Source organism: Tamandua tetradactyla, chromosome 25 (assembly GCF_023851605.1).
Source record: "Tamandua tetradactyla isolate mTamTet1 chromosome 25, mTamTet1.pri, whole genome shotgun sequence".
In the NCBI taxonomy this organism is placed as follows: Eukaryota; Metazoa; Chordata; class Mammalia; order Pilosa; family Myrmecophagidae; genus Tamandua; species Tamandua tetradactyla.
In genome coordinates, this window is record NC_135351.1 from 36668771 (window position 1) to 36685294 (window position 16524).

A 16524-nucleotide genomic window follows, 5' to 3' on the forward strand; every position below is an offset into this window, starting at 1 on the left:
CTTAAAATACAGGTAACCAGGGAGCAACATAAAATTATCCTAAGAAAAATTCAGTAGAGCATAAAACTGCATTCGAGTATGAGCTAAAAGATAAAAGTCACACAAGATATAATAAGATGATAGAAGTTCAGACGGGAAAGAGCTGTGCAGAGAAGGACTGGCCTTGGGGTAACACAAAGTGCAGTTGGGAGGCAGTTCCAGTCATCACGATGCACACTTCTTAAGGCTTGGACTCAGATGATGGCAGCAAGCAACGATAAAGGCATGGCTCCATAGACAGCGTCAGCTAGACTTGCTGACTAAATGGATTTGGAGATAGAGCCATGTCAACCTCCATCTACAGTCTGGAATGGGGGCGCTGAAGGCCCAGCTGGAGGACCAGACTGAATCCAGGCTGACCACCAGAGCTCCAAGCAGCCCAATGCAAACAAAGGAGGCCAAGGGTGGATGGAGCCAGGGAAGAGAAAGATTCAACAGGCAAGAATGGTGGTGAGAAAGGAGCCAGCACCCCGGACAGTCGCAGACGGATCAAAAATGGCTGAAAGGATTCATTCCTTGGGGCCCACAAGGATATTGAGACAATTGACTGGGATACAGAAATTACCAGGAGAACTCAGTATTTTAGAGTGAAAAAATGATGATGATGAAAGAATTAATGAATCAATCAAGCTAGTTATATAGAAGGTGATTTTCAGAAAATAGGGAAGCACCTACTGCCCAATGAGGCACTGGGAATGTGGGATCATCAAAAAAGAAGTAAAGTTTGAAGGTATAAGAACTAAAGAGTTTTTTCCTTTAGGAAAAATAAAAATTAAAGCTTAGAAGAGAGAGGGCAAAAGAGACGCAGAAATCAGGAGAGAGGAGTTGGAGGGAGTGGCCTGAATAAGATCAGATGGTATGGTGTGGTCAGGAGCTCCTCTGTGCACAAAGCTTTTAAGGCAGGAAAATGATGCCTTCAAAAGTACACAGACCCAACCCAGTGCAGAACAGCTCTGCAGGTTAAGAATTGTGCCTGATGTCATGTGATGAATTAGGGACAGGTGTAGAAAGAGCAGGCCATCTGACATAATCCTACTATCACAAGCATTAAAGCATGACTCAGAGATTAAACCCACAGAAAGCTATTAATAAGTCCATCCCATTTGCAAAGCAATAGAAACATGCCACATCACCACAAACAAAGCAATCAGACCTTTAGTCTCCATTTTCTGACCTTTTCTGATCTTGGCAAATTAAAAAAAAAGTCTTGAATGATTTCAAGTAAACTTCCACCTACATTCAAGAGTGGATAATCAATCTCAGCAGCTAATGATTTTGAATGTTGCTCTGCTGGATTTTATGGATGTTTTCCAATTTTTTTTATCTGAAAAGTTTGAAAGTTCAATGACAATTGATATTACTGTTTACTGTGTTCAAATTAAGCACAGCCTGAAGATTCCTAGGAAGTAGCAGCCATTCTCTGTGCATCTGCCTGCCATCGAAGCTTCTGCAAAACACAGGTAGATGGTTAAGTCTGCCTTTTGAAGTTCTTCTTTATTGAGGATTTTTTTAGAAATCACTTTTAGGGAACAAAATGAAGCTTAAATTAAATGCTGGAGTTTAGATCTTTTTTGCAAATATAAGGGTGTGCACACATGTGCATAGATGTTTATTCATGTATTTATGTACACGTGGTGAAACTGAGGAAAATAAGATTCAAGGGAGCCTTTAAAGGCTGGGTCCTATGATGTTTAAATGGTAAAAAAAAAAGGCAAAAAAGGCAGTGCTTTAAAAATTAAACAGAAAAAGAAATTAATGCAAAGAGAATAATGAGATTTTGAATTGCCGCATTTCTTTAAAATTATAATTTTCAACAACAAAAAAGAGATGAAATCAGAATTAAGAAAATCTGACATTTAACAAAAACTATATATATATTCTATGCTGGTTCACCAAAAAAAGGCGAGCAGTGATAACAGAGTAATGCAATGATGGGAAAGTTCTTTGCGCATATCTTAAGAGCATGTGGGTGTCTTAGCCTTAGGCCTCCTTCTGCCTTCCAGGCATCCTCCCTGTCCAGCCCCTGGCTCTTCCACCTCCTGGAAAACTCGTCTTCCTCTAGGAGGAAGCTCAGGTGGCAGCTGACACTCCCTCAACACCTGTCATGGCCCTCTCGCAGCACAATTTTTATACCACACTGCTACTGCTGTCTGCTCACCTGCCCCCCACCCCACTAGGCTGCAGCCCTGGGGGCTTACCTTACTCATCCTTTCATCATCTTTTAAACTCAAGACCTGGCAAATAAAGTTCTGAATTAAACAAACAACCCATGTTCTGTGACCAAGTGCTCTGCCACCCCCTGGGCTGAAATATGGGTTACGTCTTAGAAAATCAACCTGTCTGCACAACACACAAAGCATAATATGGCAGGTGTTAGGGAGAACTTGCAGGCTCAAAGCTATGTTTTATGACTTTACAGCAGGAGGTCAGATCATTTTTTTTTATTAATTAAAGAAAAAAAGAAATTAACACGACAGTTAGAAATCATTCCATTCTACATATGCAATCAGATCATTTTTGTTTGACCGTCACATATAAGCTTTTCATGAAAAAACTGCTATTGCTTGGGTTTGAAAGACAAACTCAAATGGAAAGGTATAAGTTAATGTATAAAAGCTAATTCAAAATGGATTTAGAATATCAAGGAGTAGTTTCCTGACATTGCAACCACTTCTGTGTAGGCAGGTATGAATCAACGTGGTCAACTCCAAGGACACCTTTAATAGAGTAAGACCCAATCCAAGTTGGTAAGTGGAGCAAACACAAGGTCCAAAAACAGATGCAAATAGAAGCCATGGCAGAACAGTGGCCAGCCCGGGCGCCTCTCCCTGCTTCCTTAGATCTGTCTTTCTCCTTATTTCTGAGATTGGTCTTCTTGCCAAACCAACCTTAGCTAGGGAGCAGTGGGTACAGTTCACAGAAATAAGACCTCCACACTGCAGGGGGTTCCAGAGGAAGGGGAGAGACCATCCTGCCTCCTACAGGAGCCCACCTGCTTGCAGGACACCTGTCAGGGACAGGGAACTTCAGGTCTGGGTGGGAACTCCAGGCAGAGAAATCAGTGCTTGTTTCACTTCCAGCAAGTCAATGAAACTTGTATGCAAGAAAACCTTGGCAGCAAAAGAAATGGCCTCATGTGGCCATTACAGTGAGAGATAGAAACAGGCCTGCTTTAAAAGAACGTGAATGATGCCAACGGACAAGTGATGACCCCCTTGATTCCATCTACCACGAAATCCCACAAGCTTAGGTTCTAGAATAAGGATAAAGAAAGGGACTGGAATACCCTGGGTATTACAACTGAAACAATAACTCTTGCAAAGGCAATAGTTTTAGAAAAGCTGGAACCTGCGGAAAGATTTTTAGTAACCTAAGCAAGTCTGAGTTCTGAAGTACCTGGAAACACTAAGACACGCTGACTAAGAATTTTATCTTTCCAAGGTGGATAAAGGGAGGATCCTGTTCTAGCAAGTTTGCATAAACGGACATCAAAGAGGAGTTGGCACCAGGGTCCTCACTCCAGATTCAGAGACAATGACTGCTCAATCTTGGAGGGTCCCACACTCGGCTTCCTGGTAGGCTGGTCCTATGACCCAGCTCTCCAGGTGCCTGTGTGTAAATACTGCAGTTGCAAACCTCTCTTAGGGGACAAGAGCAAAATCGGACACCTCAGCACCCAGACCTGTACTTTCCCTGACAGCATCCTGGTGCTGTCTGTCTATAAATTCAGCAGCCATGTTATCATTAGCATAAAAGGCAATACATGCCCGGGCAGCATGTCATCTTATAATCTCACTTAGAAAACAACTAAACGCCCGCTGGCCCTTGTAGTTTTCAGGCTGTAAAATATAATCTGCCAAACCACTAGCCATCCATCACATTCACCTTCCTTCCAGTGCCATGGGAAACTTTGAGGACAACATTCTAAGACACAAAAATGATCTTGGGCTGGAGGCTACTGTTGCTAACTTAGCCTATGTGTCTTTCTGATTCACAACCCACCGCAGCAAATCCATTAGGGGAGAAGGCCATTTATCAGGTGATGCCCACTTTTCAGGCTTAAATGTCCACCACCCCAAAGGTGAGAGGTCAACAGCAGTGACCTAGAAGATGAAACGGGAGTGAAGACGGGGTGTGGCGTACCTAGCTGCTTATCTCGCTCCTCGCGGCGCTCCCGGGCCAGCCGCTGCCGGTCGTCAACCCGTAGCACAGGCGGAGGGTCTGAAACAGATCAGAGACGCGAGGTCATGTGAGACGTGAGAGGAAGGCAGGGACTTAATTTACAACCATGTGCGATATTTACCCTCCTGGCCAGGAGATCAGGGGAATGGAGTAATTACTACAGGTCCAACAGCCATTAGTACACAGAACTAGGGTGGCCATGATACGACTGTCTGCTATGCTTCTCCTGAGAATTTCCAAGCATTTTTCTCTCTATTTAAAAACACTCTGGTAGCTGAAGACTTTTGGTTATTTTCATTAAAATTTTTTTTTAGTAGAGCAGTTGTACGTTTACAGAAAAGTTATGCAGAAAGTACAGAGTTCTCATGGACTGCCATAAAATGCTTTTTCCTATTAATATTTTAGCATGGTACTTTTGTTACAATTGATGAACCAATATCACTATAATTATAATAATAATTATTACATTATTTATTATATATATATAATAAACTATATATATTAAATACAGGCCATAGTTTACATTAGGGCTCATCTTTGTATTGTATAGTTCTATGCATGCTGGCTTTGTTAGCATGTGTACAACAAAAAATTTCCCATATTAACCACTTTCAAATACACAATGTAGTGGTGTTAATACATTCACAATGTTGCACTACTTAGCAATTTTTCTTAACAACAAATAGAATTCCAGCTGAATGAACTTACACTGGATAGATCTTTGTCAGCTAGAGGTTAGGAGTCCCAGCTTTGGGGTCAGACAGAAAAGAATTCACTTCCAATTCTCTCACTAACTCATTTACTCACTATGTAAATTTGCCAAGTTACCTACCCACTTCTCCAAGTCTCAAGCTATGTTGTGGGTTTTATTTATTAAGTGTAAAATGAGGATAAAAAACAGGACCACCATGACATCATGTAAGGGTTAAATAAGAACAGTGCTTATAATAGTGTTCTTCAGGCACTTAGTGAGTGAGAAGACCCTGCAGCTCATTCACTTGGCATAGGCTGAACTTCCATTCTGTGCCAGGCACTGTTCTAAGTACAGAAAAGACAGCAGGTAAAAAGAGGAAAAAATCTCTGTCCTCACGGAATTCACATTCTGCTTGGCGAAAATGTAATCAATAGGATACATAAGTAAAACATACAGGATTTTTTTAAAAAAGAAAAGAGATATATAGGATGTTAGTGATAAATGTGAAGGAAAACGAGAGCAATAAAGTGGCCAATGAAACATAAGGACGGGGGTACGTAAAATTTCAGATGGGGGGTGGGGTCAAGGGAGGTCTTGCTGGGACAGTAACTTTCATGTGTAAGACCTGATGGAAGTGAGGGAGCTACCTGTGTAAATATCCAGGAAATGGAAAGCAAGTGCAAAGGCCCTGAGGTGGGTGAATATTAATATATTCCTGAAACAATGGGGAGATTCAAGTAACTGGAGTAGAGTAAGATCAGTAACAGACAAGGTCAGAGAGAAGAGGGTCAGGGCACAGGGGCTCGTTGGCCATGGCAAAGTCATAAAACAGGCATGTGACTCTTCAGGCATTTCAGTAAAGGCTACCTATAGGTTTTGGGGCTATTGCCTGGTTTTGGTGAAAGGAAATGATAGTCATAGCAAAAGAAAGAAAGAACTGAGAACAAAAGTTAAAAAAGAAATTAGAAGTTCATGGATTAGAAGACTAAGTATTGTTAAAATGTCAATTCTACATGTAATCCCAATCAAAATTACAACAGCCTTCTTTGCAGAAATGGAAAAATCAATCATTAAATCCATATGGAAGAGTAGGGAGACTTGAATAGCCAAAACCATCTCGAAAAAGAAGAACAAGATTTGAGGACTTACACTTTCTGATTTAAATACTGTATAGAAAAACTTTTATATATAACAAGACTACAATAGTCAAAATGGAATGGTACTGTTACAAGGACAGACATAGAAATCAAGGGAATTGAGTTATGAATTCAAAAATAAACCCTCACATCTATGGCCAACTGATTTTTTGACAAGGTGGTAAAAACTATTCAATGGGGAAAGAATAGTCCCTTCAATAACTGGTGCTGGGAGAACTGGATGTCCATTTGCAAAAAAAAAAAAAAAGAGGACCCTATTTCACACCAGATACAAAAATCAAATGGATCAAAGACCTAAATATATGAGCCCAAACTATAAAATTCCTGGAAGAAAACACAGGGAAAGACCCTCAGGACCTTGTGAGACAATTGTTTCTTAGACTTTGCACCAAAAGCAGGAGCAACAACAACAAAAACAGATAAATGGACTTCATCAAAATTAAAAATTTTTGGGTTACCATAGGACTTTATCAAGAAAGTAAAATGACAATCAACAGAATGGAAGAAAATATCTGGAACACACATATCTGATAAGGGTTTAATATCCAGAATAAATAAAGAACCCCTACAACTTAGCAACAACAAAACTTGAAAGAACCTAATTTAAAAATGGGCAAAATTCTGAACTACAAATGGCCAAAAAGCACATGAAAAGATTTTCAACATCATTAGACATTAGGGAAAAACAAATTAAAACCACCATGAGATATCACTTCACACCCACTAGAATGATTACTATCAAAAAAAAAAATAGAAAATAACTGTTAGAGAGGATGTGGATAAATAAGAACACCAGTTCACTGTTGGTGGGAATGCAAAATGTAGCCACTGTGGAAAACAGTTTGGCGGTTCCTCAGAAAGCTAATTACAGAATTGCCATATGACCCGGTGATTCCGTTTGTATGTATATACACCAAAGAACTGAAAGCAAGGACTCACAGCTGCAATAATATTCACAGCAAGGTGGAAGCAACCCAAGTCTCTAACAACAGATGAACGGCTGAACAAAATATGGCATATATACACAATGGAATGTTAGTTAGCCCTAAAAAGGAATAATGTTCCGACACATGTGAAAATATGGATGAACCCTGAAGACATCATCTTGACTGAAATGAGCCAGACACAAAAGGACAAACACTGTATGATCTCACTGATATGAAATAAGCAGAATATGCAAATTCATAGTCAGGAACTAGGACGCAGGTTACCAGGGGATGGACCGGGATAGGAATGGGGAGTTAATGCTTAATTGGGGCGCAGCTTCTGCTTGCGGTGATGAAAACGTTTTGGTGATGGATGACGGGGATGGAGGCACCGCTTTGTGAATGTAGTAAACACCACTGAATTGTATATTTGGGAGTGGGAAAAAAGGGAAATTTTAAGTTGTATATGGGTTACCAGAATAAAAAACAACCACCTAGAACCGTACAATACAAAGAGTGAACTCGAATGCAAAGCATAGGGTGCGTGGGTGGGCCAGCGGTAGAATGCTCGCTTTCCGTGAAGGAGATTCAGGTTCGTTTCTCAGACAGACCATGCACCACCCTCTCCCCCCCAGAAAAGTGTATGCAAACCATGGGCTCTAGTTAACATAATAATAACAATGATGATGATGATGATGATGATGATGATGATGATGATGTTTCATCAATTGTAACAAAGGTACCACACTAATGCAAAATGATCGTAACTGGGAAAACTGTGTGAGTGAGGGGCATACAGTAAGCCTGCATTTTCTGGATGATTTTTCTGTAAACCTACAACTGCTCTGGAAAAAAAAAGAAATGAAAAGAAACACTTTCAACAGTTATCTCTTAAATAATACTTCCCCCTTAAATAATATGAGGTTTACTCACTCAAAAACTTTGATTATAAAACTTTCAAATCAACTTTGTTCATAATAGCCATATAACCACATTACAGAAAGTTTATAAAATAGAGCTTTAATTACTTTTAAAATATCATTTATGAATTATGATGACAGATACTATATCACATGGAGTATTTCTCTCCTACTTTAAAGAATATGTCATAGTTCATGCCAAATTTTGAAAAGAGGGTTTTAACAGTAACATGGAAAATATACACACACTGTGATCATTTGAAGCCATCAAAGGGGTTCTCTTAATCCATCCCTGGGGGGGCAGACCTATTGACGGCTGGGATCTTTTGATTAGGTTCTTTCCATGAGATGAGACCCAGCCCATTCCAGGTGGGTCTTAATCCCTCATTGGAGTCCTTTAAGAGGGCTCACTGGGAAAGAGCTCAGAAAGAAAATGGCCCAGGAAAAGCTAAGAGAGAAAGAAACGCCCAGAGACATTTTGGAGACAGCCACTGAAATCAGAACCAGAAGAGAAGGGCCAGCAGACATGCCTTATGCCTTCCCATGTGACAGAGGAGCCTTGGACGCCAGCAGCCTTTCCTCAGGGAAGGTATCTTGCTCTTGATGCCTTAAGTCGGACATTTTCATGGTCTTAGAACTGTGCATTTGTAGCACAATAAATCCCCATTGAAAAAGTCAACCTATTTCTGGTATATTGCATTCTGGCAGCTTTAGCAAATTGAAACACATACAGCCACTCATCCTCACGTACCCTCTCGCCCATGCCCATCCTCAGAGTGTCAATGGTAAGTGGTGCTCTTACAAAAAATGTAGCAGGGCACAACTATATTATCCCTTTCAAGCACCTTTTGGTTGCAGAGTTAGGAAATAGCAGTGCAAGAGGTGGCATGGTCTCCCCCTGATTTCTATGCCATCATTTCATATGAACACTGTTCTTCACATGTGACGGACTACACCCTACCTGGCAATGCAATATGTAAGAAATAAGGGAGGAAAGAATACTGCACAGATATGTCAATTAACCACCAGAAGTGAGACAAGTGCTTAAGACTGCAGCGGTTCCCCACTGGCCTTGAGATCAGTGCTGAAATGAGAATCACTATTCACTTGGAATCCAATTTGAGGAAGTGAAGAATTCATGCAACATCAATAAAGTTATAAGATGCACACTGATGGTGACATACTAAATGGTTTTGGTTAAAAAATCTGCCATTAAAAATACTGAATTGCAGAATAAAAGAGCTATTCAGTTAAAAATTCCACTTTTTTGTGATGATGTCAACACAAAAGTCACTCTGGTGCTAGAATGTCACTGACACCTGTGCAGATAAGGGATGGCAGTGGACACGTTGACCCTCCTCCCGTGGAGGGGAGGGGTCTATTTCCCTTCCCTGTGAATCTGGGCTGGCCCAGCACTGCGTGGGCAGAATTATGCTTCTGAGTCCTGGCCTCCCCTGTGAGGAGACTGGAAGCTTCTATCTTGGTATCTTCTAGCTCTGGGGTGGCAGAGAGGAGGTCTGACTACTCCTGGAGAGACCCCCTGCAGAAACCTGTAACTGCAGAGAGAGGGAGCAAGTCTGCAGACCACATCCAGTGACTCCCGGGCACATAGGGACAGGCGAAGGGACCCATCACGAACCCCACAGGGACCCCAAAGGCAGCTGTGTACCACGGAGTGACCCAGCCGGCGCCACATGGAGCAGAGGAGTCATGGGAGATAATAAAGCGGCTGCTGTTTTAATCCACCAAGCTTGAGGGTAGATGGTTAGGGAGCAAAAGAAAACCACAGCAATATCTAACACTATCTAATTTTTTTACCAGAGAGAGCCCGGGTCTCAGGTTTGAAGCCTTTAGACACAAGTACATCCACCTAGAATCTAAGAAAATGATTTTGTTTCACAGTGTTACTTGCTATTATGTTCTTATTTTGATGTAAAAAATTCTGTTTATCTCAGTGTTAACAGTTTCCTTTAAAAATACAGGTATTTGAGTAGTAAATTAAACAATTTGTACCAAATTTTTATAAGACCTGCTGACAAAACAGTTTAACCATAAAAAAATACATGTGCTTGAGTATAAAAATTGAGTCAATTTAAAGAAAATAATTTAACTATTCAGGTAGTCGAGCAAGAAGGCAAAAATAATGAAGGTATGTGAGAATGATAGAGGGAGGAGGGCTGGGGACATAAATGAAATCAGAAAGAAAGATAGATGTTAAAGATTGAGATGGTATAATCTAGGAATGCCAAGAGTGTATAATAATAGTGAAATGTACAATGTACAATTTAAAAAATGTTTTTACATGAGGAAGAACAAAGGAATGTCATTATTGCAGGGTGCTGAAAATAGATGGTAATTAATATTTTAAAATGTCACCCCATGTGTGATACTAAAGCAAAAAAAAGTTTATTTGTTACAAAATTTATATTTTGACTAGAGCATTTCCTAATATAACTTATGTAGATAGTTTGATTGAATGCCATAAGTACTTGGAATCTCAGGTAGGGCATGAAATTTTGTTGGTTTGTCCAGAGTGATGCCCCGATGAATCCCAGAGTGATTCAATCAGTGAGTGGAAAAGTATTTCCAAGGCCCCCTTCAGGGAATGGTGAGAACGGGGAAAAATGCAACTTCCCCAAGTTGAATTCTTGATATTCTCACAAGCAGTGTGGACAACCAAAGCTATAGACTGAGCCCCCAGTCTTGGGGTTTATTCATATGAAACTTAACCCCACAAAGGATAGGTCAAGTCTACTTAAAATTTAGGCCTAAGAGTCACCCCCAAGAGGCCTCTTTTGTTGCTCAAATGTGGCCTCTCTCTCCAGGCAACATGACGAGCAGTCTCACCACCCTCCCTCTCTCTGCGTGGGACATGACTCCCAGGGGTGTGGACCTTCCTGGCAACATGGGACAGAAATCCTGGAATGAGCTGAGACTCAGCATCAAAGGATTGAGAAAAACCCTAGAATGAGCTGAGAATTAACATCAAGGGATTGAGAGAACCTTCTCGACCAAAAGGGGGAAGAGTGAAGTGAGACTAAGTGTCAATGGCTGAGAGATTCCAAACAGAGTTGAGAGGTTATCCTGGAGGTTTGACACACCTGCATTTCTAGGGTCATCAGGAGGGCACGATGTCGTAGTCAGACAAGGGCTGGAAGATTCCAAGCTGGGAATTCACCAGCGAAGGAACATCCTTGGTAAACAGCAAGGTAGGAGGATGTTTTAGTGACTCTTTCAAAGACTTGTGGTAGAGGGTAGCAAAGGGATAGGAACAGGAGGGATTTTTAAATTAATTTGAGTTTCTGTTATCCTCAGGTACATACAGTTCGTGAAAAACTCTACTTTATCTTGGTCAGACCTTTAAATGGATCAGAGGTAGCTGATGGAGCTCAAAATCACTGTCACCCTTTTCTGCAGGAGGCTTTGACTGGTCTATAACTCTGAAAACTCTCTCCTTCGGTCTGGGTTCAAGTACTCGTAGTAGAACAATAACATGAGACGAACGTGCTCACATTTATAAAACACAGCGAGGTAGGGCTGGGTGCTATCTAAAGCAAACACACATTCTGGAATCTTCTAATGAGTTCCAAGTGTCAGAAGGTAATGGAAGGGCTAACAGGCATCCTGAGAAATCATCTGTTCAGAAGGCTCACGTTTGACTAGGGTAATACTGAAAATATCCCTAAATACAGTACACACTGCCTTTTCTTTTTAAGTTCTGGAGAAGGAAGATCAACAGACTCCTTTAGGCGGACCTTCCCATGAGTCATATCCCATAAAATCAAAAGGTTTTACTCAAGCCTACAGCTCTAACATGTCACCACATGTAGCACGATCAGGAGAGACTTGGGAAGATGACTTAATGGTTCTTTAAATAAGAGTCTCTTATGTTCTTGTGCTTATCTGCATATGCACAAGAACATATGCACAAGTGCCAAAATTAATTGAAGTGAAATGTCTTCTCAGGTGACTTGACTTTAGACCTATGAATCAAATGGCTCTACTGTGAGCTGGCAAATGGCGGGGGGGGGGGGGGGGGCTTCTGGGCTCCCCATGTATAGTGTGTCCACTTTCTCACCACACTATCCATATATCCATCTACTCCACACACTGTGGGCTGAGGGGTGGGGTTACCTCTTACCGCTTTATCTCTCATACCTATGTAGTGATAACACTAGAGGAATCAATCAGCTTTTATGACCTCAAAGTATAAACTGCCTAGTAAAGACTGATAGAAATTAGACACAACAGTTGATGGGGAGGAAACCAAGGAAATGTGAGGACAGCTATGTTCAAAGCAAGTGGGGTTTCCATGTAGAAGAATTTTTCCCCCCCAAAGGATCCTCACTTGAGTGTAAAAAATGGTGATAAGCTCCATGAGGGTAGGGCCACACTATTTTGTCCAAACAGCACTCTTCAGGGTCCCAGGCACAGAAGAGGAACTCAGTAAATAGTGGTTGGGTGTGTGAGTGAATGAATGAAAAGGCAAGCTTACTAGGTGTGGCCACATCAGACTAATTCACACTCTCCTGAAAGTGCACCTCACTTTTTGCTATTGCTGCTCCTGCAAGCCTTGCCACAGGATTTGTTACTCTTTCTTCTCAATGACAAGCCAGATGCATCTGCTCTGTTTAAGACCTTTCAACATGAAAAGAACTGAGCATAATGGGGAATGTTTCCCAGGAAGCTCTACTCAGTCATCTCCATCTCTATTCTCACCGAATCACTGGTTTTCAGCAATGGGGGCTGGGGGGGGGGGGGCAACATGAAGGAGGCTTCTAAGGGCTCCCAAGGTGCCCATTTGCCTTTTTACTTTCTTGTGATTTTTAGCATTGTCCTGTACCTTGGTCTCTCTCAAGGACCATGCAGGGCTCGTGGGTTACCTGGAAGCAACTGCACTGTCTGTTCAGCTGTTCGCATTACGTTTACAGACGGTTTCTGTGAATCACAGACTATTAAATACAATGACTGTTTAGGTGGGCAGGCACCGCAGGCGATAGGGAACAAAAACAACTTCACACCAACACTGCCGTGTGTAAAGGATTTTTAAAAATGGCTTTTGAAAAAGTACCAAATAGTATGCAATAACACTGGATATACAGGTACAAAAAGCTGTGCCGCAGCTATCATTACTAACAGAATGGTAAAATTATTAGCTTTTAGTCATGGCTTTACAGTAAACAAATGCATCCATATATGCCATATCATTGATTATCAAAATAATTTTGAGATGCAACCAAGGTATATATCTTTATCTTCATTTCAAGGAAACAAAACTAAGGATTCGAGAGGGGCTCTGACAAACTCAGGTGAGCCAGTGAGGGCAGGTATGTTGGAGGCAGGCCGGACCCAGGCTCTCCTCCACGCTAGCTTGGTTTCAGCTGTTTCTCGTCAGCCTGCCTGTAGGGCTCTTGGGAGAACCCTGATTTTCCCAAAGCAAGTGCAGCGAACCATACCTGGTTTATTTCCTGAGTGGTTGCCATTTTGTCCTGAATTAGCAGGAGGGGGGCGGGTGGAGGCAGCGCTTTTCTTATCTTGCACTCTGTAGCTGTCAGGCACTGTGCAAATGAGACAAAAAAGAAAAGTTTTAGTTCCTTAAAATATATCCAGGAACATTCAACTATTCCACATGTTCTGTTCCTTCGTATCATGAGCTAAAAAGATGAAGTTGTTACAGTTCCTGCCCTCAAGGAGCACACAGCGCAGGGCAAATGATGTCCCTTTCGATGGAGGCCCTTCAACGTCTTCAGTGCAAAGTGACCAACCCTGCACTAGCAGTGTGTTTAGGTGTCTGCGGACGTCATTTACCCCAGCTGTCCCATTTTCCAGATCCAGAAGCCATGTGTGAGGGCAACTGGAATGTAAGGTTGCCAGCCTTACTGAGAATGATGCTCAAGCATGAGTTCCCAACATATTCGAAGAACATATGCCAGTAGGTCATCCAAAGAGAGTGAGCTGGGAAGACACAATTTACTGGGGCTTTGAAAACACCTCGGACAAAAGTTCAGTAACAAAGATTATTAAAGCCCTTGTTTTCCCCTACAATTAAGGCAACTGCCTCCTTCGAGTAGAGCAGGCCCAAGGCCTTGGAGTCATCCTTGATTTCTCTTTTTCACTCCCCACTTTCAAGCCATTAGTAAATCCTTCCTGCTCCATCTTAAAGTACTTCTAGAATCCAACTGCTTCTCACACCACCACCACCATTCCAATCATGTCTGCCCCAAATGACTGGAGAGCTCTCTTTATAACTAGTCCACCTGTTCCCATCACTGACACCCTTCAGTCTATTCTCACCTCAGGAGCCAGAGTGAGCCCAGCAAACATAAGGCAGACCATGTCATTCCTCACTCAAAACTTTCCAATGGCTTTGTTCATACACAGAATAAAATCCGAGGCCGTTAATATGACCCAGAGGGCGCAGTAGGATTTGCCTCCTACACATTCTTTGCCTTCATCTCATGCCACTTAATTACTCTGCTCCAGGCTTACTGACTTATCCCTCATTCTGTAGCACAGCCTTTGTAGGTCACTGAAGCATTCATCTCCCAGACGGCACCCCCATCACTCACCACTCCTTGCTCTTCTGTTTATTTTCTACGTCCTTCTCCATTAAAATGTCAATTCTATGGAACAAGGAACTTTGGTCATATTTTGTTGACTGCGGTTCCCAGCATCTGTAACAGTGCTTGGCATGTAGCAGACACTCCATAAATATCGTTAAATTAGTGCCCAAACAGCATAAAAACATCGCTGTTGTATGTACCAACACTGAAGCTGAAATTTTTTTTTTTTAGGTTCTATTAAAATCCTTGCCTTCTCTAATTGGATGACACTGCTAGGCAAGGCCAATTAATCTATAACTCATAGGATGGCTTTAGTTTTTTATAATAAAAGACCCAGACGTTTATTCTATTTTTTGAATGTAAGCAATTTTTCAAAGAAGATACCTTTTATAGAGTCATTAAATGTTTCAAGCTCGCTTGTAGGTATAGATAGCTCCACAACAGGGATACTTTTCTAGTACAAAGATGATGTAATGTTTTCAACTTTCAAAATGTTTTGGGCCAAATTGATGCCAGATCAAAATTGACTACTTTATCACTAAGACCACTTTGCCTGAAACCACTCTGATCTAGCTGTTCAAAGTGAGTGTGTCTCATCAGAAGGGAGGGATTCATTCTGAGTCACATGTCGTAGGCTGAGGGAGCTGGGGGGTATCTACAGGACATGGGTCCATCTACTCAAGATTTTTGAACTTGAGAGGATATGAGAATAATCACTTTTCAGGAGAAGAATTTTAAAAACGGTTCCCAAGAAATACTTTAAAAATTACTAAATTTACAGACTAAATACAGAGAACCAATCTCTGACCTCCGAATGGGATACACAATGAATTTTTATGGCCATCTTTTGGTCATATATAGTATTAACCAGCATGGAAAGTCATAGATTATTTCCTATATACATCTGTTCTCATATTGCCCAGTTTCAAACCATCTGTTTGCTTTGAATAACAGCTACACACACATACATGCTGGTTTAAGTTGTATCTATTTGTGTTCTCTTTGCCTTGTTTGCAGGGAGATGTCTGTATAGTTAAGTTGAGAATGGGGCTGATAGCAAATCCAAAGGTAAATATTACCAGGCCTCAGTGGGTGCTTTCTCATAGGACGTTGCCACTTGAGGAAATTCTACCAGGCAATTTACCACTGGAAAAGAGGTATGTTATGTGTGTCATACTGTGCTGAAGGATGAGACAAATCAAGATGAGCATTAGTGGAGGCAAGAAAGGCCCCTGACACGGGTCTCTAGGGAAGCCAGAAAGCATGAGGAGTTCTGCAATGCTGCAATCAGTGTCTCACCCAACTTGTAAAAGTAAATCCCCGTGATGAACGCATGGTGGGAAGTCAGGACTAGTTAGTCTTGGCCTAGAGTCAGACAGCTTCAGAGAAATCTTTGTTGCTCATTGTGGACAGAACAACCTTTCCCCTTTTCTGCAAGTTAATATTTTTAAAACTGCTTACAGAGGAGTTGCTTAAAAGATAAACAGAAATTAGTAGAGAGCCATGCAGGTCTTGAGCATTTTCTTTTCATTACACAGCTACCGCCAGCTCATGGCAAACAAAGAAATTCACTAAAATGTTCAGAGATATTCTAGATATTATTTTTAGTTAACTGAAAGGTAACTCACAATGTTGCTTCGAATACGTTTCAGATGTATTCACTTCCTTCTCACCTTGGTGCAAGAGACATAATTTAATCTTTCTCTGGTGAATGAGTCTCTTCGGTGCCCACAGTTCTAATGATTAACATCAACTCTAACTCAACACTCCACAACAGTGAGCCTGAAAGGAGATTAAATAGACCCCAAATGTATTCAGCACAACAACTTTTCTGAATAATCCCTGAGTACTTTTTTTTGGGGGGGGGGGGGGGAGTGAGCTTCAATTTGCTTTACTGTCCTGAAATTCAAACGCAAAAAAAAATTTTTATTAAACTGAAGATTCTGGTTTGTCTACTTCTGACTGTTACTGGAGCCACTCTAGTTGCCTGTCAAAAGTCTATAGGCCCATTTTATCCCCACCCTCCAAACAATTATCTGGATC

General features: G+C 41.4%; 1 protein-coding gene across 1 annotated transcript in view; it reads right to left on the bottom strand.

The window, feature by feature from the left end:
• Window positions 1-16524, bottom strand: part of MAP7 (microtubule associated protein 7) — a 197776-nt gene that overhangs the window by 57102 nt on the left and 124150 nt on the right. Inside the window, exons 2-3 of the mRNA XM_077144112.1 lie at window positions 13375-13476; window positions 4183-4260 (exon numbers count right to left, since the gene is read on the bottom strand). Coding sequence (XP_077000227.1) covers window positions 4183-4260; window positions 13375-13476 — 180 coding nt within the window. The remainder of the gene's footprint in view (window positions 1-4182; window positions 4261-13374; window positions 13477-16524) is intronic.